Here is a 27,612-nt window from a genome sequence, read left to right on the forward strand (position 1 = left end):
AACGGTTAAAGCTTTATTTAACACGGTTGAGCTGAAACTACAGTCCCAGGATTGAGAGACAGAACAACATTACTCCTCAAATATACACACTATTGCAAACGTTTGGGAGAGAAATATGCATAAGAATTAAAACCAGCACTGACCAGCAGTCCAGCTGTCGTTAGATCACTTTAACATCTCACCATTCGATGCTTATTTAACAATAAACCAGGAAAAACTCCAGTGCATAGATGAAACTATAATAAATATCGTAAAATACAATATTACAAGCTTCTAAAGAGACATGTACTTCCCAACAAAAATGTATATATATATAAAAAATTAGACTTTAAGCAAAGCACTTTTTCTATCTACAACACACTGAGTTCAAGATATTTAATGTTTGTTTCTGAAAGACTGAAAGTAATTATTGTTTCCCAGTTTTGGGTTATTAATGTGGTGGCTTATACAGTCTAGAGCGCAAACTTACACATTTATATCATTTGATTCAAGAGACCGATATTATATAAGCATTGGGTTCATATCAGCTAATACGTGAAGATACACTGATCGCGGTTCTAGAAAAAACGGCATGAGAGGTCACCTGAGTTCATATGAGTCTGAGTTTTCAGAATGACTGTATATTGGAATAACACTTGTTCTCCTGTTTAACATCTCTCTTACTGATCTGAGAGCTGCTGTGGCTCTGCACTGAGGGTCTGCTCTGGGATGGTCTCTGGGACCAGTGCGCTCAGGTCCAGACTCGCTCTGGGACTCGTCTGGTCTTCTTCTGTGCTGGTCTCACTCTCCTGACTCACCAGAGGAGGGCGCTGTGGGCGACTCGCTCTGCTCAGATCCTCCACGTCTGAGTCGGAGTCCTCCTGAGAACCAGAGGAACCCACAGAACCACCTGAAGACAGATGAACAAATATACACTTGATCAGAGGAAGAACAGCATGAGTTATTAAAAATGTATATATATTTTTTAGTCCTAATATTAATTCTTAATTCATGAATCTATGGATACATAATATTATTTTATAAATGTAAAATATACAAATAATTTATTTCTTTTCTAATATATAGGAATAATCACATATTTAAAATGTTAAACATATCCTCTTATCTCACAAACCTGAGCAAAAAAAAAAAAAAAAAAAACATCTAAAAAACATAATAATATTTAAAATATTAAATATTTTTTTTAACTTTTTTACAAACATATAAAAATTATTTATGATTATTCATTATTTCTTTCTAATATATAGGAATAATCACATATTTAAAATATTAAACATATCCTCTTATCTCACAAACCCGAGCAAAAAAAAGAAACATCTAAAAAACAATCATATTTAAAATAATAGACATTTTTTAACACATTTAAAAACATAACATTTAAAATAAAAATATTGCTGAAATATGTATCCATTATAATTATAAGATTTCTTATATATATCCCAACACAATTCACAAAGCACAAATTATTTTATAATATTAATATTTTAAATATTACAAATCATCACATCCACTATTTTTTTTAATATTTATATTTAAATGTTGATATTTAAATAAATAAACCTGTATTCAAATGTACGTTCTATAAAGATAAAATATAATGTATATATATTAACAAACCTAAAATCAGCATAATCAGTATAATTAATAATAACAACAGTATTTTAATTAATATTTAAAAACATTATTTACTATTTGTAATATTTCCTATATATATGTATCTTACCACATTCCAGATCTGCTCTGTTTGGCTCTTCATGAGTCTCAGAGTCCTAAACAAAGCAACACATTACAATCACAGACTGCATCAGTCCTCAATCACTGACTCTCCTGAATAAACTCAGTGCAGACCTGGCTCTGTCCTGGAGAGCTGACGGAGGAAGAGGACGAGATGAAGATGTACTGGTGGAAGACGATCAGAGCCTCTACGATGCGCGCCTGATGAGGGTAATCCACCAGAGACGACAGGGACACCGTGGCTCCCGTGGGTTTGGGTCTCATCAGGGTCGGGCCGAACACGATCCCTAAATTACTGGCGCTCATTTTATTATCCTGCTCCAACTCGGACACTCTGAGAGAGAGAGAGAGAGAGAGAGAGAGAGAGAGAGAGAGAGGGAGGGAGAGAGAGAGAGAGAGAGAGGGAGGGAGGGAGGGAGGGAGGGAGAGAGAGAGAGAGAGAGAGAGAGGGAGGGAGGGAAGGAGAGAGGGAGGGAGAGAGAGAGAGAGAGACTTTGACTTTTAACATCTCTTTAATTACAATCTATAGACATCAACACCTTAATACATAAATAAAAAAAGCATCTTTTACAGCAATACATCACATCCTCCCTCTTCATTGGGTTTACATAGACGTATTCAAATATGTGATTATTCCTATATATTAGAAAATAAATAAATAAATTATTTTTATATTTTACATTTATAAAATAATATTATGTATCCATAGATTCATGAATTAAGAATTAATATTAGGACTAAAAAATATATATACATTTTTAATAACTCATGCTGTTCTTCCTCTGATCAAGTGTATGTTTGTTCATCTGTCTTCAGATGTAATCTTTACATATATATGTGTGTGTGTGTGTGTGTGTGTGTGGTTGAATAAAAAAAAATTGACATTATTTATAAAAATTACCTCAAGTTAGCACAAGCAAGCTTGTTAGCTAGACAGTTAGCATCAGCTAACAATATTTGCTTATTTTCAGTACGGTTATGAATAAACATTTAAGTCTGTCTACTCGTCTAGTTAATCCAAACAACGTTAATATAAAATATAAAATAAAATAACGTTACTGTTGATAAACAATATAAAAACAGACGTCACATAGGACATGATAGCATTTTAATAAAACTGTTAATATTACGGCAGTGGGGAATTTGAACATGCATGAGTTATTTTATTTAATCTGTGTTAGTTTAATGTTTTGTTTTGTTTTTTACCTAAAACACAGATACGCTGATATCTGTATGCATCGTCTGCACTCGAGCATTTCAGTGGGCTTAAACAGATCACTCTTTACAGCGGATTTAGTTCCCAAACAACTGACAATTTTGACCTAAATATGATTTTCAGTTACAATAATTAATCCAATATTTCGACATTGATAACTTATTTTTAGCAACACCAGACGCACGCGCTCACAATATCTCCCGGTTCTTACTTCTGGAGACTCGCACTAAACGGTTCATTTGAATCAGTGAGTGGTCGACTCCAGAACAGCTGCAATCGGATCATTCTGATTCGTAAACGAATCGTTTGGTGCGATTCGCGATCCGATTAAAGTTTATTTTGAAAAGACTCAGTTCGTTCATGATGAATCAGACACCGCTTCTGCGTGTCGGAGCACGTGATATATTATAGGGAGTAACGATATGTTTTATGAAATGTAGTGAAGTAAAAAGTACGATCTTATGCTTTGGAATGTAGTGAAGTAAAAGTAAAAGTTACTCAAAATAAAACTACTCCAGTAAAGTACAGAAACTTGAAAAATGTACTTAAGTACAGTAACGAAGTAAAGCTACTCCGTTACTGTCCACCACTGAGCTTTGAACATGTCCAAAGGATCATTTTCACTACTGAACTGTATTTTTCTCTTTCTTGTCATTTATCAGGACAATTTTGGAGAGGCCTCTGATTCAAGTAAATTAGTCCATTTGGTCTCTGGAATATCTTGCAATGCTCTTAAATTTAAGTATTTTACGCATACCAGATAAAATGCCTTCTTTGATATTGTGTCCAAAAAAAAAAAAAAATCTTTATTTATTAATTTCTTTAATAAATCCATCTGGTGGATTCAAAACAATTAATTTATGCCATAAAATAGAGTCACCAAAAAGCTTCGGTTTTGCTCCAGTTCAGTTTAGCAGAAGACGCTCTCATATAAAGAGATACTGTAAATAACAACAACAATATCTCTAGGAACAGTAAACCAACATTCACTTCATGTAGTTTAGTGTAATCTAAAACATCCCTGATCATAAAGGTTATCATATATGGATCTTTCTGGTATGCAGTAGGATTGATCTTGATGTATTATGCTCCTAATACAGTTTTCAGCCTATTTGCCTACACTTTAGCTATTAGCTTACAGTGCGTTGTTAGAATTGACACAGGCCTCCAGTTTTTAAGATCACTCAAGTGAATCACATTCAGGATCCGTTTCTTCCTTTCTATACAAGTTTGAGTAAAAGTCCACCGCAATCTTTCTCATTTCTCTTGGCATCGGGTTTTGTCAGACAATACATTTCATTTTTTCTAAATTAAAAAATATGCAGTGGGAGCATCGATCTCATGAACAGACATAAATCGTGATCTTATCAGGGCACCTTTTGCCCGCACTTGCAACAATTCTTCTAGATCTCGTTTCTTTTCACCCAACATGCCAGCTGGACATGAATTAAATTAAATTTTAAAATTAAATGTATGCATTTAGCAGACACTTTTATCAAAAGCAACTTACAGGTCATTCAGGCTATACATTTTAACCTATCATGTGTTCCCGGGGAATCAAACCCACAATGCTTTTTAGTGCAATGCTCTACCACTTGAGCTACAGGAACACTGTGTTACATGTGAACATGCATTAGATTCCGGAATCATTCCAGATGTAATGTATAAAATCTCTTGTTCTATTTCAGAAATGTTCTGTTTTATTTTTCTTGTTGAAAAACATGAATACTGCTGACAAAATATTTTTATTTGTGTCTTTCCTATTTCCCACCATTGTATCAAATTATTTAAATTTTTGTATCAAATTATACCTATTCCTTCCAAAACATTTCAAATTTCTCAATAAACTCTTTTTCTTTCAACAATGCAGCATTAAATTTCCAATATGGACTTTTCAATTTTGCTTGATTCAAAACAATATTCACTGTGATAAAATTGTGATCTGATAGATAACATGGAAAAATATCACACCCCATTATTCTATTATTTTCAGCACACTTGACATAAAACCTGTCCAGTCTAGCTACACTTATGGTCCATGTAAAGTGCTTCACCTCTTTATTCCTGTCTCTCCATACATCTACCAAATCATTCTGAACTATAAATATTTATAAAAACGAATATCTGATTTTCAACTTTTGCTTTCACCATCAAAATACGTCCTCTCTCTATTTCTGTTCCTGATAAAATGTTAAAATTAAGATGAGTTGCAAATAAAACAGCTACACCTGCACTAACATTTGTGCCATGACTTTCCTTCGCACCACAAATTTAACTCGGATTCATTTTTAATATCGCTGTGGGTTTCTTGTAAAAATATTACTTCTGAGTCTTTAAGCCTAAGAAACTCAGAGAAACTGAGTTTTATTAATTTTTAATTATTATGAAGTTAATATGCAACTTAGGTTTCCTTAAACCTATATATATATATATACAGAGTTTAATATGGCACTGACATCTCTCAATGTCACACACCTCCTTCCTTCAGACTCTTTCTGCTGTATGTTCTGAATCCGTTCTCACCTGCGCAGGTGTCGAATGATGTACTTGAGCGTGGTGATGTTAGCAGGCGGCAGACGCTTGAGCAGCTCTCGCAGTTTCTCCACTAAGACCAGCACTTCAGGCTCGGTGTCTGACCCACGATCCACCAGCTCTGGGCTCTTCTCCGAGGCGTCCGAGGTCAGGCTTTCCTTGGCCAGTCCCATCAGCTCGTTATAGATACGGAAGGGCATGATGGGCTCTGGGAGCTGAGGAGGACACGGAGACGATGACACAGGAGCTTTATTACAGGGACGTTTCCCCGTCAGCTGACTCACCTGTCTGAGGTACAGCTTCAGCACGTTACTGATGTCTTTTGGAGACGCTTGAGACAGCTCCACCAGCTCTTTACCGTTCTCGAACGCCTGGCACAACTTCTCCACACGCGTCTTCACTCCATTCACACGATAGATGCCCTGCAGACATGCAAAGTAAAGCATCAACACTATAAAGTATTCTTGAGCCTCTAAATGATGTTAAACCTGTCGTAAACCATCTGAAGCAGCTCAGCTTTACTTGATTCTCCGTCAATCTCAAATCTGATCATCAGGGTGTTTTGAGGTACTGTGCGTTTATTTGTTCATCATCACTGGATGGCATTGCATTATATGTTTGGATCATTCTTATGTCAGCATCTGATTCACTGTTATAAAGATCTCACTGATTTACATTACAAGCAGCAGAATTTCATGTCACATTTTATTTTTTAGAGTCACTAAACAAAATTGAGCTGTTTTTTCCTCTATATTCTCAATATATCAGACTATACGAGCCATAAAAGCATGATGCATCGAATATAATAATAAAAAAAAACACTTTTTATGTTTTATATATAGGTTCTATTCTTTCTTCCTCTTATTATTGCATCAGTCAGACCTCACAGGGTTAAAAACTCTGCATAAATCTGCATATAAAGCATAAAGGTGTGGCATCAAGAAGAGCAAAGGTAAACTGACCAATCAGAATGAATATGCAAATGAGGAAATGAGTGAATGTATCAGATGTAAACATTGAGGCAAAGGCAGAAAAACAGGGAAAATACAGGAACAGGACAAGGTGATTATTTTGGAAGCTTTCCTCTCGCACCTTCATCTTGAGCGCTCTCCTCTCGATCTCGGTGATGCACTTCTTGATGATGAAGGGAACGCCGTCGACGTCGCCCTGCAGGACCTGAGAGAAGTCACGGCCGAAGAGCTGCAGACGGCCCTGGAGCTTCTTATGACCGCACTGGATGGCCAGAGACTCCAGACACTTCTTATGACACGCCAGGAAACACTGACACACAAACACAAAGCGTCTTAGACATACTCTATAATGCAGTCTATAAACAAACGTGAACATCAGAGATCTGCTGCGTTGAATCCCACCTCCTCACATTCTGCTCCCTGGAAATAAACGTAGCTGTCGCATTCCCTGCACTTCGACGGCGTGCGCAGTTTGCGCAGACGATGGGTTTTCGCGGCTTTGGACAATCCCACGTTCCTGAAAGGTCCAGTGGGCGCCGCGCTTTCTGGTTCAATCCCATTTATACCTAAAACACAACAGACATACTCAGCATTTTATCACCACTATGTTCTACACAGGACTGTATCTACTAAATAAGATCTCTGTAAAGTCATTTCTCCAAGACAGACACCAGAGAGATTAAAAAACTGGTGAACATTTGGCTTAAGTTTCTTGAAATTAATCCTCAGGCCATTCAAGATGTAGATGAGTTTGTTTCTTCAATGTAGCATTGCATCAGTGTCTCATCAATGGATGCTCTGCAGTGAATGGGTGCCGTCACAATGAAAGCTGATAAAAGCATCACAATAATCCACAGCACTGCAGTCCATCAGCTAACATCTGGAGAAGACAAAAGCTGCATCAAGACGTAGCTTCAGATCATCCCTTGGACTAAAATACAAGTTTATAATCCATACTAACACTTCCTGATTCAAAAAGCCACTTTTTCACTGGAGGAAGTGGATTATAGACTCTATGTATTTTAGTTAAAAACGTTTTAATGCTGGATTTGTTTCAGGTTTTGTCTTCTCCAGATGTTCACTGATGGACTGGAGTGCTGTGGATTATTGGGATGTTTTTATCAGACTCTCATTTTGACGGCACCCATTCACTGCAGAGCATCCATTGATGACACACTGATGCAATGCTACTTTTCTCCAAACCTGATGAAGACACAAACTCATCCTGATCTCGGATCTCCCTGAAGGAAAGACCATCTTTGGGTGAACTGCTTCTCCGATGCGTAATCGTTCACTCACTTTGTTCAAACGGGGTCATGGCACCATCTCGCTCCTCTAAATCTTCATTGGACGATAAGGTGGCTGCAGAAACTGGCCGTGAAGGCTTTGAGATGTCACCTGAGACACAGTGGTATTGTTTATAACTAGTTATTGTATGTATTACTGTAAACCAGGCTGTTTGGGACTGTTTCTCACCTGTGCTGGAGGTCGGGGATCCCAGTCCACTTCCCGGACCGACACTGTCAGTGTCACTCAGGGTGGACGGCCAGGACTTATGAGCTTGGTGATGGTCTCTACCTGCGGAAAACAAAACAGCACACAAGTCCACAAAGATTTGCATGCAGCCAGATTGACGGCAGTCGCTTCTCATGGATGAATTGTGCAGGTGTCCTGTGTGTCCACTGTCTGTGAAACTCACCTTGACCTCCTCGTCTTTGTTTAACCACCGTCGCTTCTCCGAATCCCGCCTCCTCTGCAGCGCGCGAAGCTTCAGAGCTGTTCTGCCGCTGGTCATTACAGAGACTGTTGTTACGGGTCCGAACGTGCCTGATTAAAACGCCAAGTTACTTCAATATTCCATTGGATTCCAAATGATTTCAATGAAACATGCAATGCAGGATGTGGTCTTACTGGTGGCTGGACGCGGAGTACGGCTCGAACTGGTACTGTACGGGCAGCTCTGTGCGCAGCTGCAGGTTTTTGACGTATGAGGCGTACTGCTGACCCGGATCGTACAGTTTACAGCTCTCACAGAGCGTCTGGAAATGCACCGGGAGCGCTGCAGTCTGCACATGCATCGTCTGATAGTACGAGATGGTGCACTGGACGGAGAGCAAGAGGATGCATTAAACAAAACCAGAGTGAAACACAAATGAAATAGGAATATTTAAAAATTAAACAGAAAGCAATAGTAATTGTAAAATTTTTTATAGTAAAAATAAAAATTATGATATATATATATATATATATATATATATATATATATATATATATATATATATATATATATATATACACACATACATACACACCGTATTTTCCGGACTTTAGGTCCCACTTTTTTTCATAGTTTGGCTGGTCCTGCGACTTATAGTCAGGTGCGACTTATTTATCAAAATTAATTTGACATGAACCAAGAGAAATGAACCAAGAGAAAACATTACCGTCTCCAGCCGCCAGAGGGCGCTCTATGCTGCTCAGTTCCCCTGTAGTCTACACTGAAGACATAGAGCGCCCTCTCGTGGCTGGAGACGGTAATGTGAACTCTTGGTTCTTGGTTTTAAATAAAAGCAACTTATAGTCTAGTGCGACTTATAAATGTTTTTTTCCTCATCATGACGTTTTTTGGACTGATGCGACTTATACTCAGGTGCGACCTATAGTCCGAAAAATACGGTAACTTATTTTTTTTTTTTTTGTAAAATAAGTAAATAATGTTACGTTCCCACTTTTTAACTAGTCTAGGGGAATGGAGGAATACGTAACAAAGAAAAGGAAAATCCACATGGAGCCTCTCGTCCCAGTCCCAGCTCTGAAGAACACTGCCAACCACCAAAGGATCCACTATAATTCGATTTATTATACTTTAATACATGCAGGAGTAGCAAGAACAAAGAAAACAGGCTTCAGGAGGGGGCATAGCCAAAATAACAAACAAAACAGCAGCTTACTCCATTTTGAAACTAACTTACCTAGCACAGGGAAAAATAAACAACAAAAAGACAATATACTTCCTTAACTACCTAACTGGTCCAAAAAACAGGAGAAAAGGAGTTAAAAGAAATGGGCACCCTCCTCCCTACAAGTTATAAAATAGACAACTTAAATATTGAAGACAGGACTACAGAAGTATTAGCAATATTGAGTGGAGTTCAACAGTCTAGGTGGGAGCAGCAAGCAACAGTACACAAACTGAAACTCTAGCACAAAATTGGCATTAGGCATCAACTAACAACAGTACCAAAACCACAACACTAGTCTGGGGCTGCAGAGAGGGTCCACTCTATAGACACTTTATAGACAAGTTTGGGATCAGTTAGACTTGTAATGCTTTTTTTAAGAAGTCTCTTCTGCTCATCAAGGCTGCATTTATTTGATAAAAAAAAAACACAAAAAAACAGTAACGTTGCAAAATGTTATTGCAATGTAAAATAATAGTTTCAATTTTAATATCCTTTCAAATATAATTTATTTCTGTGATGCAAAGCTCAATTTCCATCAGCCATTACTCCAATCTAAAGAGAGACATGATGCTTCAGAAATCATTCTAATATGCTGATTTGTTATTAGAATTATCAATGTTTTTTTAGGAAACTGCAATACTTTTTTCAGGATTCTTTAATTAAAAATTTTCTATTTCCTAACAGTATAAATCTTTGTTATCATTTCTTATCAATTTAACACATCCCTGCTGAATAAACGTTTTAATTTCTTTCATAAATCAATAAAAATGTACTGACCCCAAACGTTTGAACGGTAGTGTATATGGTTCGAAAATATTTCTATTTTAAATAAATGCTCTTTTTTTTAACTTTTTATTCCTGAAAAAAAATCACAGGTTCCAAAAAATATTAAGCAGCAAAAACGGTTCCCAGCACTGATAATAAATCATCATATTTTCATGATTTCTGAAGATCATGTGACACTGAAGACTGGAGGAATGATGCTGAAAATACAGCTTTGCACAACAGGAATAAATTAGATTTTAATGCATATTAAAATAGAAAACCTTTCTTTTACATCATATCAATAATATTTCACCCTGTAGTGTGTATAATGGCTCTCACCGCTCTCAGGATCTGATCGGTCTGTCTGATGAGTTCCTGGATCTGTTTGAGCACGTTCACCTTCATGTCCTCCAGCTCCTGCTGCTGTGTCGTGGCGTCTGCGATGCAGGTGCGATACGTCGCTTCGGCCTCCTCCGCCTGCGCACACAAACACATGCATCTCAGATCATCGAAACAAATCAGTCGACTTGATTGTTTAGCAGTTATTGAAGAACGAAGCCGTTAAAAACAGTACATGCAACTTGGAATTGTTGCATCAGTATTATAAAATCACCCCAGAATGAAGTAAAATAAAGAGCAATGATATCTTGCCAGAAGAAAATAAACCCTATTTTAAGTCAGATTTCAGATTTTCATTGTGACGTTGAATTATTTTCAAACTCTCGTTACGGTTACATTATTGCATTACAATAAAAATGTCTTTGTCATGAAAATAATCTCAAAATCCTATGATCCTAAAAATTTAATTAGGCAAAAAATGTATGCAATTTTCTTTATGCAAAAATAAATAAATGAGATAAGAATACATTTCAATAAAAAATAAATAAATTAAAAACTAAAATAAAATGTATTCCCTGCATGTGAGTGCAAAAGCACAGTCAGAATTAACGTGTGAAATTAGCTCATGTTCGATCATTTCCTGTTTGAGCTGGCAGACCTTGTTGCGTGCTTCCTCTTCAAGTCGTCTCTTCTTGTCCAGAGCTTTAGTGGTTGAGCCACTTCCTGTTCCGCTGTGTTCTTCTTCAACCTTATTGGCCACTGTCCGCGCTCTCTCGTACTCCTCACAGCGGCTCTCGTACAAGTGACGTGCCTTACGGAGATTACTCTCGGCATCCGCCTGATGAACACAAACACATTCATCTCTAAATGCACATATTTAACTCGTGCATCTTTGATTTAGAAGGGTTTCGGTACCAGTTTTCTCTTGGCCCTCTGCCACTGCTCTTTAATGTCTCTGCGCTTCTTCTCATGTTCCTGTCTGCGCTGCGTCATGGGCTGAACAAGAAAAAGAGAAGAAGAATCTCATTATTTATTTATTTTTACTATTAGATCCACTTTGGTAACAATGGGTAACAATATTTATTGTATTATAAAACATAAAAATATGTTTTAAATTATTTACTTATAAATCAAAAAATAATGCATTCATATTTTTTATTTAAATTGAATTTCTAACATTGAAAATATTAAATAAAACATTTATTACATATTATAATAAATTGAAACGTTTATTTTAAATGACAATTAAATTATTATAAATTAAATTGAATATAAAATAAAATATTTATATAAAAATAAATGTATAGTTTATAAAAATATTTTAATCTTTTTTACAATTTTATTATATTTACTTATAAATCCAAAAATTCTGCATTCATATTTTTTATTTAAATTAAATTTCTAACATTGAAAATATTAAATAAAACATTTATTACATATTATAATAAATTGAAACGTTTATTTTAAATGAAAATTTAATTATTATAAATTAAATTGAATCTTTATATAAAAATAAATGTATAGTTTATAAAAAATATTTTAATCTTTTTCAAGATTTTAGGTATGTTTTTTAGCCTATTTTTACATTGTCATCCTGCTGTAATGTGTGTTCAGGTTCAGGTGGGGTACCTGTAGAAATGAGTGTGTGTAGATGCTGTTTGTGGCTTGCTGTAAACCGCAGCTCTGCTCTGAGTCCTGCTCGAGAGCTAGAGAGAAGATAGACAGCAACGGCATGTGTTCCTGAGAGAGAGATGTAGACAAGATAAGAGTGATCTCCTTCACTGTAAGTACAGTGAGCATGTGACAAATCAAAAACAGATTCCCTATCACTTAAAGGAATAGTTCATAATGATAATTCTGTGTTAAAATAAAAATTCTAACCCTGATTTTTCATTTTCTGCAGAACACAGGTGATGTTTACTCTGCTTTTTTTCAACTTGTAACTTGAGCTGACAGTGTGCAAAAATTAACACTTTAAAAATAGTCTATATGACTCGTATGCTACATGTGCTTGAAATATACTGCACAAGTAGTGTTATGTTTTAATGGTGTCTTTAGGATGTTTCTGACCTTGACGAAAGAATCTGTATGGTTTTGGTGACATATAAACGATATGTGTAATTGCAATCCCATGTACCTGTATGATGTTGTGTTTGCATGAATGGTAAAGTCTCTGAAGACCTTTAGAAAACTCATTCTCTGTGAAAGAGAAGAATAGAGAGGTCCAGGTGAGTGGGTTTGAAATGCATTGATATTAACAGGTCTGAGTATGTTACTGGAAACCCTTTATTTCACAAACCACCAGACAGGTCAAGAAAATGGCATTACCGAGAGCGATTCTCTTGTCTACGTAGTTGATGATGTCCTTCATGTATTTAGCGATGGATTTGGCGTAATTCAGAGCCGAGTCCACGCCGCCTTCACTGCGCTGCAGGAGAATATCCACTTCCTGTGCACTCACTAGTGACACACACGATAAACAATTACCATCCCATACATGGAAAAATATAATTAACATTTTAACATTGTTAACATAACATAATTTAACATTTTAACATTTTATATATATATATATATATATATATATATATATATATATATATATATATATATATGTATTATTAAAATAAAATATACATTTTGAGACAAAAACAACTAGACAAAAAAGTTAGTTAAGACAAAATTTAGGTTGGCTTGAGAAAGCCTAGCCTGAAAGTTTTAAGCAGTTGTTGCCTGACTAGTGAGTTTGAAAAAGTTTGAAAAGTTTGAAAAGTTTAAAAAGATTTAAGTTTGATGGCAAGTTACAAGCATGTCACTAACATGTTTCTAGCATGTTTAGCGTGTTACTAGCATTTTCCTAGCATTATTAAAAGGGACTACCAATTCGTTAGCATGATTAGCAAGTAATTAGCATGTCGCTAGCATGTTTCTAGCTTGATTAGCATGTTACTAGCATTTATCTAGCATGATTAGCAAGTGACTAGCATGTCACTAGCATGATTAGCAAGTGACTAGCATGTTCCTAGCATGATTAGCAAGTAACTAGCATATTGCTAGCATGATTACCAAGTTACTAGCATGTTGCTAGCATGTCATTATTATAATTAGCTAGTGACTACTATTTCGTTAGCATGATCAACAAGTGACTAGCATGTTGCTCGCATGTTTCTAGCATGATTAGCATGTTACTAGCATTTATCTAGCATGATTAGCAAGTGACTAGCATGTCACTAGCATGATTAGCAAGTGACTAGCATGTTCCTGGCATGATTAGCAAGTGACTAGCATATACTAGCATGATTACCAAGTTACTAGCATGTTGCTAGCATGATACTAGCATGTCATTATTATAATTAGCAAGTGACTAGAATGTTCCTAGCATGATAAGCAAGTGATTAGCATGTCACTAACATGATTACCAAGTTACTAGCAAGTAGCTAGCATGTTTTTATCATGATTTTCTAGCATCTTTTTTTTTTTTTATTGTTTACGTGTTTTACATGTGATCAAATAATGAGTCAAGTTCTCAACTCTGTTAAAAATCACAGTTGATACGACTTCCGGTTCATTCATTACACTGGAGATGAAAGATCAAGCCGAGTGCATTGCATTGTGGGATCTAGTATCTTTTGCAGTGTGCTAAAGCACATGATAGAATATATATATAATATATTGTGCATACGGTGCACACTATGCATACCACATACAGTCAAAAATAGTAGATGGTCAGCAATTCTATGCATTACTAAAGAGAATAAAACAGTGATGCACTCACTGCAGTCCTGGTGGTAATATTTTCCTCCTCCTTCAGGACCCTGACCCGATGACATTCTGTACAGGTCCTCCATCGACTAAACACACACAGGAAAGAGGCAGAGCTAGTTTTTACATTTTGGGTAATAATGTGCATTCTGATATGATGCTGATTTTGAGGCTGAGGTTAGAGTCAGGTACATGTGGTGAGATGCAGTAGTCTATATATCACTTCCTTTTCTCAGGGCTGTGGGGTAGATTCAGCACTTCCATTAGTAGAATTACTTCACCTTACAGCGGAGGAAAGTACTGAACACACTCTCGCCATCACACACAACACTGGAAAATCACATGCAACTCTTTTGTCACCCGAATACCTTTGGGCTAAAATATTTTCTATTTGAAATGATAAAAAATAGGAATCATCCAGAAATGTTAAATTTTCAATTATTTAATTATTTTTTCATGTTCATGATTTTTTGGTTAATGGTCACATGACATGCAGGTAAAAAAATAAAAATATTTATATATACAGTATTGTTCAAAATAATAGCAGTACAATGTGACTAACCAGAATAATCAAGGTTTTTAGTATATTTTTTATTGCTACGTGGCAAACAAGTTACCAGTAGGTTCAGTAGATTGTCAGAAAACAAACGAGACCCAGCATTCATGATATGCACGCTCTTAAGGCTGTGCAATTGGGCAATTAGTTGAAAGGGGTGTGTTCAAAAAAATAGCAGTGTCTACCTTTGACTGTACAAACTCAAAACTATTTTGTACAAACATTTTTTTTTTTCTGGGATTTAGCAATCCTGTGAATCACTAAACTAATATTTAGTTGTATGACCACAGTTTTTTAAAACTGCTTGACATCTGTGTGGCATGGAGTCAACCAACTTGTGGCACCCCTCAGCTGTTATTCCACTCCATGATTCTTTAACAACATTCCACAATTCATTCACATTTCTTGGTTTTGCTTCAGAAACAGCATTTTTGATATCACCCCACAAGTTCTCAATTGGATTAAGGTCTGGAGATTGGGCTGGCCACTCCATAACATTAATTTTGTTGGTTTGGAACCAAGACTTTGCCCGTTTACTAGTGTGTTTTGGGTCATTGTCTTGTTGAAACAACCATTTCAAGGGCATGTCCTCTTCAGCATAGGGCAACATGACCTCTTCAAGTTTTTTAACATATGCAAACTGATCCATGATCCCTGGTATGCGATAAATAGGCCCAACACCATAGTAGGAGAAACATGCCCATATCATGATGCTTGCACCTCCATGCTTCACTGTCTTCACTGTGTACTGTGGCTTGAATTCAGAGTTTGGGGGTCGTCTCACAAACTGCCTGTGGCCCTTGGACCCAAAAAGAACAATTTTACTCTCATCAGTCCACAAAATGTTCCTCCATTTCTCTTTAGGCCAGTTGATGTGTTCTTTGGCAAATTGTAACCTCTTCTGCACATGCCTTTTTTTTAACAGAGGGACTTTGTGGGGGATTCTTGAAAATAGATTAGCTTCACACAGACGTCTTCTAACTGTCACAGTACTTACAGGTAACTCCAGACTGTCTTTGATCATCCTGGAGGTGATCATTGGCTGAGCCTTTGCCATTCTGGTTATTCTTCTATCCATTTTGATGGTTGTCTTCCGTTTTCTTCCACGTCTCTCTGGTTTTGCTCTCCATTTTAAGGCATTGGAGATCATTTTTTTGCACCTCTTTATAGGTTTTCCCCTCTCTAATCAACTTTTTAATCAAAGTACGCTGTTCTTCTGAACAATGTCTTGAACGACCCATTTTCCTCAGCTTTCAAATGCATGTTCAACAAGTGTTGGCTTCATCCTTAAATAGGGGCCACCTGATTCACACCTGTTTCTTCACAAAATTGCTGACCTCAGTGATTGAATGCCACACTGCTATTTTTTTGAACACACCCCTTTCAACTAATTCAACTAATTGCCCAATTGCACAGCCTTAAGAGCGTGCATATCATGAATGCTGGGTCTTGTTTGTTTTCTGACAATCTACTGAACCTACTGGTAACTTGTTTGCCACGTAGCAATAAAAAAATATACGAAAAACCTTGATTATTCTGGTTAGTCACATTGTACTGCTATTATTTTGAACAATACTGTATCTTTTTTTCCTTTGTTTTATTTTGGTTGCATTTATTTAAATTTATTAATATTATATTCAATTTTAAAGTAAATCATTTGTTTAATATTTATTATAAAGATTTAATAGTTGGTTAAATGCTGCCGTTTATTTCTAGTTAATATTTATTAATCAGATGTTTATTTTGTATGTATCAATTTATAGCAATGCAAAATCGAAGGCTAACTAATAACAATATTTCAATAAATTGTCTACAATAATTTAACAATATAATTTTTTACAAGCTATGAATAAATAATTATAAACAATCTTTTAAATTTATATATTTTATATAACATTTTCTTGCAATATTTTTTTTTATCTGTTTATCTAATTGTCTATTTACTCAAGAGCCCTCATTGTTTTTGCACCTACAATTCATTTATTATATAACCAAGGAGTTATATTATTAAAATAGCGCTGCCCCTTTAAGTATCTTGCAGTTTGTAGTGCAGTCCTTCTTTAAAAAAGGTTTCTTGACTAAAAGTGAACTACTGTAAATAATGAGTCTGGTAAACTGCAGATTCAAAGTAGCATGACAAACACTGTCCAGTGTAAAACTGCATTTTAATGAAGGAAGTTGTTTCTGGGAAATGATTTGAGTGTCTCTTCTGGACATTAAAATTAATAATTTGTCATCAGTGGCATTCTAAGGAGTGTTTCTTGAAGACTCGGGACTGTCGAGTTTGTGTAGAGGTGTGGAGGAAACAATATGCTTGCAAGACAACGCAGGAAGCGACCCACACACACGCTTCCAGCAACATCCGCACACACACACACACTCACACACTCACCCTGCTCTTTTCTGTCAGCGGCAGGGACAGAAGAGTAGTGCTGTCGATCTCTCCCATCAACAACTCTGAAACACTGACAGAGAGAGAAACTGTTGAGATCTCTCTCATTACTGGAGCATGAGAAATCATCTTTGTTCAAGCTTTTGGACGGAAAAACATCTGCGATATTAAAGAGTTTTTGTTCTTCTCTCTCTTCTGTAATCGTTCTTAGATAAAATCTGACACAAGACAATGTTATGATTGGTAGCAGAGCAGCATAAATTTCACATTTTAATAGGGATGCACGATATATCGACCATCATATCGGTATCGGACGATAAATGTTAATTTTTACTGATATCGTTTTCAACCTGATATGAAAATTTGGCCGATAAATAATGCATTATAATTATAATTGCTTGAAATAATATTTGAATCACTTTGAAAAGGAAAATGCAGTTAAGTGCAACATGTGCAGAGAAAAAATTGTCACTTTTAGTTTCATCTTCACCAACAATATGGTTTAATTAGAATAATGTGATATTTATTTTATTTATCCGTGGCACATTCATTTTGATTCTTTGATTCTTTTGTAAGTAATGTTGTACAATGACTTGTTTGCATAATGCATTAAGCATTATTTTAGATTTAGATTTATTATTTTGATTAACATTTATCAGTCAATATATCGGTTATCGGCTTGCAAATTTAAAGAATTATCGGTTATCGGGCAAAATGTTAATATCGGTGCATCCCTACATTTTAAAGAAGTGAAAATGTCAAGAAAGAGTAAAAATAAATAAATAAACAAATAAATAAATGGTTTTAAAGGAATAATATCTGTTTTAAATGTTAATATCGGTGCATCCCTACATTTTAAAGAGGTGAAAATGTCATGAAAGAGTAAAAATAAATAAATAAACAAATAAATAAATGGTTTTAAAGGAATAATATCGTTTTTAAATGTTAATATCGGTGCATCACTACATTTTAAAGAGGTGAAAATATCACGAAAGGGTAAAAATAAATAAATAAACAAATAAATAAATGGTTTTAAAGGAATAATATCGTTTTTAAATGTTAATATCGGTGCATCCCTACATTTTAAAGAGGTGAAAATGTCACGAAAGAGTAAAAATGAATAAATAAACAAATAAATATATGGTTTTAAAGGAATAATATCGTTTTTTAAATGTTAATATCGGTGCATCCCTACATTTTAAAGAGGTGAAAATGTCATGAAAGAGTAAAAATAAATAAATAAACAAATAAATAAATGGTTTTAAAGGAATAATATATATTATATATATATATATATATATATATATATATATATATACACACATACAATTAAAAACATACACATATATATAGATATATACACACATAAATAATTAAATATATTAAATAAACTTATACATATATACATATACACACACACACACACACACATATATATATATATATATATATATATATATATATAATTTTTTTAATATTTTATATATATATATATATATATATATATATATATATATATATATATATATATATATATATATATATATATTATATGGCAATATATTAATATATAAAGTTGCATTGCTCTTACTTGCTGCTGAAGGCCACAGCAATGGTTTCAATGGCCTTCTCAAAGTCTTTCTTCTGAGCGTCACTGGTGCCTTCATAACTGAACCCTGACAAACACAGAGAAGAGAACAACTTCACCGTCACAAACACAAGCTTCTGCTTTGATAACAAATAAAACTAGAAGTGACATCACATTTAAACGCCAAAGTGGAAACACCTGTATTTCAGTCGTTCATGTTTGCACACTAAACGTGTTTTTCCTTCATAAGATCAGATGTTAGTTGTGTGGTAACTGCTTGTATCTGATGTGGCTTCGCTCATCTGATGTTTGTGCTGAATTATTTGCGATCAGGTTGTGTGTGAGAGTTTGAGGAGGAGAAACCACTGACATGAGTTTAAAAAGAAGGGTTTAACATGGCAGTTGGACTGACCTTTGACCTTTGAGATAAGAGTTCCTGCAGCAGTGAGCGTCTCCACAGTGTTCAGCAGAGGATATGTGCTGATAACCTGCCGCAAAACACGCAGAACCTCCCCTAAACACTCGTGCACGGCCGGCCGGCTGCGTGGCTCCTCTTTCACTGCGGAGACACCAGAAAACATCAGGATTCATGTTTGCTTTTTCAAACTTTTTATAACATGCAATGGTATTCAGATCGTTTGAACGGTGTATTAAGTGTCCAGGTACTATGTGTAGCCACTGTAAATCACTCCTAACAGCTCTAACACTATATTGCCACATGTTAGGAAGTAGTTCTGCCTCTTATTTTCACCAAAACATGACGGTTATTTGTCCACTTCCTACACACCCAATCCCACAATGCACTTCTTTCTGCTCAATACCACAAAAGGGAACTTGCACACATGCACTGATAGTAAGTGTGTGATATTATGGCCATGAGTTCATCAGGTTTAACAGATGCAATGTTCAGAGCCATGATACATGTTACACTTTTAGATTCAAAACTATTGTTTACAAATAAAAAAAATTAATGCATAAATCAGAGATCTAGATGAACCAGTAGATGCCGCGGTTTGTATTGAAACTTTGAAAAATAATCATTTTGTATCTGACCAGCAACTTTTTAAAGTTTTGAATGTTTCCATGTTTTTACTGCATTCACCCTTTTTTGATTAATTTAAAAAAATCTGAAATCTTTAGAAGTTCAAAGAATCCTGATAAAAGTATCACAGATTCAGAAAAATAAATAAATAAATAAATATGAAGCAGCTGTTTTTAACATAGTTAATAAATCAGTGTATTAGAATGATGAATGACACTGAAGACTGGAGGAATGATGCTGAAAATACAGCGGAGCATCACAGAAATAAATTATTTTTGAAAGTATATAAAAATAGAAATAGTTTTTTTTAAATTGCAATAATATTTCATAATTTTACTGTTTTTCTGTGTTTTTATTAAAATAAATGCAAAAAAAGAAATCTGAAAATGAATATATAATTGTACGTAATCTAAAAAATATATATATATATTCTGAAAATTATCAGTATTCAATGGAATGGAATTGAATGAAATTAATTTGATTTAATAACTCATGACTGATCAAAAACAGTAAGCGTTCTAAAAAAAAAAAATATTTTACTTGCATAAACTTTCACTATCCGATTTAAAAAATAGTTTTTTCACGCTGCAGTGAAAAAAAAAAGATTTTTTATTTAGCTTTCAGATGATGACTGACAACCGTAAAAAATCTGAAAGAGAAAAAGATATAAAGTATACTTTTAGTTTTTTTGAGGACTCATGAAGTTGCACTCCCTTCCTAAAAGCTGCAGTTTTTAAAACATTTATGTATCTCTTACGGGTCAAAACGGACCCAAATGCATAATGAGGGTTAAAATCTAATTGATTACATTCCAGCATCAATACTCTCCAGTCTCCAGTGTCACATGATCTTCAGAAATCATTCTAATATGCTCATTTGCTGCCCAAGAAACATTTCTGATTATTATCAATGTTGAAAACAGTTGTGCTGCTTCATATTTTCCTAAATCAGCGTCAGCAGCCGCGAACAAAGAAAACCTGGCGTTATCCCATAACGGTTGGGGAAAAGAGCAGGCGTTGACAATGAAAGCTGTTATTGTGCACTACATGCATGGGTCTCCTTGTCTAAATGCATGCTCAGAATGTGGGTGTCCTTAAAAATGCACAAAATGCAAAGCGAGGCACAAGAGTGAGACATTTCAAACAGTCGTTCCTCTTTGACTCAGACTATTTCATTTCAATGAGCGTGCAAATCTCCCTGAGCTTTCTTGGTGATTCGCAAAAAAGTAATAGTTATAGCGATGCAAGTCGCTGGTGTTTCACAGGAGATATCGAGGGGAATGTTTTATGCATGGACATGTTGATGCACGCATGTGAACACACTTCCCTCAAGCACATTACTCAAACTGTCCATCTGAATCTGACACGTCACTGTCTGGCTCTTCTCAAATGAGTGTGCAGGTCATGACGAAGACAAACATCATGCCATCTTCCCAAAAAAGCCCTAACTTCTTGCAGGCATCAACTTGAGGGTGATTAAAAGTCTCTTATGTAAGGAGAAACGGTGAAGGCCTGTACAGACCTGCAGGCTACAGTCATTTGTGGTGGTGAGCTGTGAATGAATCGCTTTCTGTGGCTTTTAGAGAAGCTCCACTTCTGAAGAAGTGTGATGAACTCCACACACACACATGTGTGTGTGTAACCCAGAGAAGTTCACATGTTGTGAAGCGAACACAAGCGCTGTTTACTCCATGCCGTGATGCCGGAGCGTTCTGGGAGGTTGCAAAACAGCAAGAGTGATGCAAGCCACCGGTGTTTAAACTTAAAGACAAACAGGAGAAGATGCTATCGCTCATCTGTTACGCTCTGTTTATTTTAATTATTAAATTCCTGAGTTAAAATCGCAATATTTTAATGCACTAAATTTTCGTTGTGTTTCCTAATCTGGGGTTCGTGAGTCGATGACAAGCTATAATTAACTAAATCATTAAAAATAAAACAATCACAATAAAACATGATTTTGACAACATCAGAGAAACGTGAACATACAGCTTTATTCATAAACAGTGTAGTTATGTGCTTTTATTAGTATTTTAAATAAGCTTTTATTTTTATGTCCAATTTTTAATTACAATTTAATTTTGTTTTTAGGATTAGTATTCCCGTGAACACACAAATGTGAGGTTAAACAGTCTTATATTAATATTATTTATATACTATTGTTTTCAATTATATTTTGAATTAGCCTTTAATTTAATATTTTACATTTTCTTTTATTTATAGTTTTTTTTTTTTTTTTTTTGTTATGCGATTTTGGTATTTTTTTATTATTTTTATTAAGGTTTAATTTTCATTTCAGTTTCAATTTATTTACCTGTTTGTCATGTGACCATTAACCAAAAATGTGTTTTTTAAACAGTGTTACTTTAGTATTATTTACATACTATAATAATTATATTAGTATTCTGAATTCATGTTTTTCACATTTTCCATTAATAAAAACATTTTTATATTTTTTTTTCTCACTATTTTTTATGTGCTTGTAATTTGATCTTTAATATTTTTTCTCGCAATTTTTTACGTGCTTGTAATTTTATCTTTAATATTATGAATTAATTTGTTATTTTAGATTCAGTTTTTGTTTCCGGTTAGTAATTTTAATGATTCATCTTAAACATATTTCAGTTTTTGTCTTGAGATGACATTGGAAACATAACTATTGCAACTCTACAAACAGGGCAGATGTTAACAGGAAGTAGAGCTGATGAAAAAGTGACACTTTAAGGAAGTCCACGAGGTCTGAGGTGACTCAGATGACTTCTGCTCTTTCTTAAGCAGACAGTGCTGATGTGATTCATCTCTGTCCTGCTCTCTGCGCTGGAAAAACACAGACAAGGTGCATTGCATTTAGTCCAGCAGACATGCAAGAGCTGGACATCATCGTCTGAAGTCAAGGGGATAAGTCCAGGAAGTACAAGACTTCAATTTCCATCTGTTACTCAACCCGAGGCTAGAAACAGACTACTGTTATGATGCTGATTTGCATGTTTACTATCTCAAACATCATTCAAAGCATCTCAGCTTCTTAAACTTGTGCATGTCCTATATCTGATCACGTTTCACGAAGTGAGCGTACATGAAGCTTAAAAGTGGAATAGCAAAAGCCTCACTGTAATACCACATCACCACAGTTCTGCACGAGGTGAGCAGCAGCATCATGAGAAAAAGTGCTCAGCAGGCGTCTCTCTGGAAGAAAGAAACACTTTTAAGGGAAACTTGAGGGGTGAAGCCCAGCAGACGTGTGTAATCTCAAACTGAATCCTCTTCCTTCTTCTCTTTCATCGTGAAAACCCAGTGAAAAATCATCCGTTTCAAATGAATACTCCTGTAAAAGACTCACGAGGAATCTGAAGACTTCGTGCCAGCTGCATCTGATATGACACTTAATCCTAGTTTTAATTAATTAATAAAACACATGGCCTTGAGTGTCTCTTCGACAAAAACATACACAGAAATGCATTCAAATAACAAAACAATGAACACAGGAGTGAAGAAACAGCTCAATTAACTACGTAACAAAGAATTCTTCTGACGGGAAATATAATAAACTCTCAGTGTTCCATTTTTAATATTTAAAAGATTATGTTCAACTGTTATTTAAATATTAAATATTGTTTATAAATTATTTTAAATTATGATTACTATTACAAAATAATTATATTTTATTTTTATTTAAATCTTTTTTTTTTTTTTACAATTTTAGTAAATATTGCACACATTAAATTCTTTTACACAAGTATTATAATTATTTTTTATTTATTTAAATATTAAATATATCTCAATATTTTCAAATGCAGTTTAAGTAAATATCGTAAAAAAAATTATTACACTATATTTACCAATATTACAGAAAAAAGTATTAGTCCATTTTTTGTTTATTTAAAATTTCAATATTTCAATAATTGCATTTGCAATTGGAGTAAATATGGTTTACATCTAAATTATTTTACACAATATTTAATAATATTAACTAATCTTTATTTTTTTAAATATTAACATTTATTTGTAATTTGAGTTAATATTTTGAATATTACAAAATATTTACTTTTTATTAAAATATTTACATTTTTTATTGCAGTTTGACTAAATATTATTTTAAATATTTTTATTGCAAATATTGTGTACATTAAATTATCTTCACATTTACAACATTTATTAAAAACATTATGCTTAATTTTTATTAATTTAAATATTACATATTTTATTTGCATTATGAGTAAATATTGTCTGCAATGAAATATGAATATTCAATTTAATAATTGGCCTTTCATTATTTGGGACTTCTTTTACAAAACACACAAAAACCAACCATCCAAAGCTATTTTAATCAACTCAAAAATCACTTTTCAATCCAAAACAACGCAGAAATCTCTTACCTTCTCCCAGAACCATGTCCTTTAGTTTCTCCACAGCCTCTGCGAAGCGAGCGACGTCTCTTAGCAGCGAGGGAATGTCCTCCACCTCGATGACCGATGTTTCCGTGCAGTCCGCAGCGTGTCCGTAGGAGAGAGCGCTCCGCACATAGCCCCTATGGAAGCCCCAGGTCCCTGACGTCTGGAAGGCGAAGCCGGCGGCGCTGGCGTGACGGCTGAGACTCGAGGGCCGCTTCAGCGTGCCGCCTGGAGAACTGCACACCGTTAGCTTGGAGTGGGGCGCCGGTGTTCCCGGGCAGGATAAAGGGCCCGGATCAGGAGGAGCCAGCGTGCAGGAGCCATCGATAGTGTCATTGGGAAAGTGTTCCTGAAGGATGGACAACTGGGTTTAACATGGGATGGAAAGAGAGGGATGACGGCTGATTATTATACAGATGAATATTATGAACAGGGTTAATGCTCCATATGAATTAGGGTTATGAATAAAGTGCAAAGGTGATTGAAAAAAGTGACAGATCTACAAATTCAAATCCATTCGGAATTATATATAAGACTAGCAGAACAAAAAACAGTAATATTTTAGTATCCTTAAAATACTATTATAGTTTTGAATAGTCTTTAAAATTGTATTAATACTATATATTTAATAAATATAAATATAATTAATTTTATTTGTAATTTAGTTTTTTTTTTCATTTTTAATAGTTATAGCTTTTTTTTTTCTTTTTTTTTTGTACATCATTAAACTAAATGAATCCAGCTGAAATATTTTTTTTAATATATTTTATTTTAAATATATTTTTCATGGATTTAGTTTTAATTAACTACAAAACCCGCTGCAATAAATATATATAAATTATACACACACACAAAAAAAATCCTTATGAAACTATTATAGTTTTGAATAAGCTTTAAAATTGAATTAATACTATATATTTCATTAATAATGTTTTAATATTTAATTTGAATGTTTTTGTAATTTCATAGTGTTTTTTTGGGGGGTCATTTGTAATAGTTATAGCTTTTATTAGTTTTATTTTAGATTTTATTTTAGTTAATTTATTACATCTTTAAACTAAATGAATTCCAGCTGAAATAGATTTTTCTTATTTTTATCCATGATTTAAAATACATTTTTCATGGTTTTAGTTTTAATTAATTAAAAAACCAGCTCCAATAAATATATATAAATTATACAATAATAATAAAAATAAGTGTTATTTTAATATCCTTAAGATACTATTATTTTGAATAGGCCTTAAAATTGAATTAATACTATATATTTGATTAATAATGTTTTAGTATTTAATTTGAATGTTTTAGTAATTTTGTTTTATTTTGTCATTTTTAATAGTTATAGCTTTTATTAGTTTTATTGTAGATTTGAGTTATTTTAGTACATCATTAAACTAAATGAATCCAGCTGAAATTGTTTTTTTTATATTTTATTTAAAATATATTTTTCATGGATTTAGTCTTAATTAACTACAAAACCCGCTGCAATAAATATATATAAATTATACTAATAATGTAATAATAATAAAAATAAATTTTATTTTAAGTATCCTTAATATACTATTATACTTTTGAATAGGCTTTAAAATTGAATTAATACTATATATTTAATTAATAATGTTTTAATATTAAATTTTAATGTTTTTGTAATTTCGTTGTGTTTTTTTTTTGTCATTTTTAATAGTTATAGCTTTTATTAGTTTTATTTTAGATTTAACTTTAGTTATTTTAGTACATCATTAAACTAAATGAATCCAGCTGAAATAGTTTTTAAAAATATTTTATTTAAAATATATTTTTCATGGTTATAGTTTTAATTAACTACAAAAAAGCATTAACTGCTGCTTGTTCTGATATGACTCTTGCATGACTTCCTCTCAGTTCATTTCTGGTATAATTGTTTGCGAAACAAAGAGCAAGACGTACTTCTTAAGTGTTCTTCGCCAGGCATTGTTCAGCAGTGACAGTTTTACAGCAATGTTGATCAACGATATGCAACATTAAACGACTACACTTCAATACCAGTTCGCGGACAACTGAACCGACTCTATTAAATGATTCAGTCGAACCGATTCGCAGTAATTAACCGCTCGACTGTTGTGATCCGGTTCACTGAATCGAATCATCCGAACAAACCAGTTCTCTACAACGACTCGTACTTCCCACACATGTCCACTATCTATAAAGAAGAGTAACGTTACTTTTACTCTGTTAAATTAAATTCTGTTGTGAACTAACTTTACTTGAGGAAAACTATAGGATGAATATGAACCCATTTGTTAACCGTTTAAAATAAAGCAAATATTGTAAACGCGTACGTTTCCTGGGAGATCGAACATGTTTTCTCTTTTAAACACGTTTACAGTTAGTAGAATCTTACTCTAAACCAAATAAAACCCATTATTTTAAGTACTGCAGGTCTTACCGAAGGGTTTTGCGCAGAGTTGCTCTTTTTGGAGGCTGAAGGTGTTTTATTCGTCGGTTCTTTCTTCTTACGAGAAAACATGTTCACGCCTTTTGCTCTTGTTCAAAAATCGCACCGCAAAACTTTAGTAATGAGACAAATAGTTGTGAAAATGTCTCCTCAGACTCTTGCGACTAACAGTTACTTCCCCATCATGACAGTTCAGTTACTCGGGGCCGCGCCCTGCCGCGGGGTCGCGCGCAACGCGCGTCCGTCTGGAAGCCGCTGCTGGCACCTGCCGGAGATCCGCTAAACAAACATCACCTGACACACAACAGCATGACAGAAGTGACTCAAGCACAGGTGTGACTCCTCTAGCATTATTAGTCAAGCTTACACTTTTTATGCATTGAAATAAAATATTTTCATTAAAACTAAAATGTGGATTAACTAAATAAATAAATAAAAAAACATTACAAATGTGCATGTGATATTTCAATGCTTTTTAATGCACTGAAACGAAATTATATTTTAATTAAAACAAAAATGGGCATTGAATAAATTAACAATCATTACAAATGTGCATTAAGTATTTCAATGCTTTTTATGCACTGAAATAAAATTATATTTTAATTAAAACAAAAATGTGCATTAACTAAATTAATAAACAATCATTACAAATGTGCATGTGATATTTCAATGCTTTTTATGCACTGAAATACAATTTTATTTTAATTAAAACAAAAATGTGCATTAACTAAATTAATAAACAATCATTACAAATGTGCATGTGATATTTCAATGCTTTTTATGCACTGAAATACAATTTTATTTTAATTAAAACAAAAATGTGCATTAACTAAATAAAAAATCATTACATATGTGCATGTGATATTTCAATGCTTTTTATTCATTGACTAAATGACACTTTAAATAAAACAAATGTGCATGAACTAAATTA

At 34.0% G+C, this 27,612-nt stretch overlaps 1 protein-coding gene across 2 annotated transcripts; it reads right to left on the reverse strand.

Moving 5' to 3' along the window:
* LOC113112001 (rho GTPase-activating protein 45-like) lies at positions 1-26,911 on the reverse strand. Of its 2 annotated transcripts, none has more exons than XM_026277341.1 (23): positions 26,673-26,911; positions 24,236-24,599; positions 19,231-19,377; positions 18,822-18,906; positions 17,231-17,303; positions 14,296-14,371; positions 12,849-12,980; positions 12,658-12,719; positions 12,150-12,260; positions 11,436-11,516; positions 11,179-11,358; positions 10,521-10,658; positions 8,365-8,555; positions 8,153-8,280; positions 7,930-8,031; positions 7,753-7,851; positions 6,856-7,019; positions 6,575-6,763; positions 5,767-5,904; positions 5,474-5,697; positions 1,849-2,068; positions 1,724-1,769; positions 1-889 (listed from the first exon to the last, which is right to left on the reverse strand). In XM_026277341.1, the coding sequence occupies exons 1-23, from the start codon at positions 26,751-26,753 to the stop codon at positions 660-662; spliced, it is 3,261 nt and encodes a 1,086-aa protein (XP_026133126.1). In that variant the 5' UTR covers positions 26,754-26,911; the 3' UTR covers positions 1-659. The 2 variants fall into 2 exon arrangements, with proteins under 2 accessions (XP_026133126.1, XP_026133118.1); XM_026277333.1 differs by having other exon boundaries at positions 24,236-24,614.
* Between the last annotated feature and the right edge of the window lie 701 nt (positions 26,912-27,612).

Source organism: Carassius auratus, chromosome 2, assembly GCF_003368295.1.
Source record: "Carassius auratus strain Wakin chromosome 2, ASM336829v1, whole genome shotgun sequence".
Taxonomy (NCBI): Eukaryota; Metazoa; Chordata; class Actinopteri; order Cypriniformes; family Cyprinidae; genus Carassius; species Carassius auratus.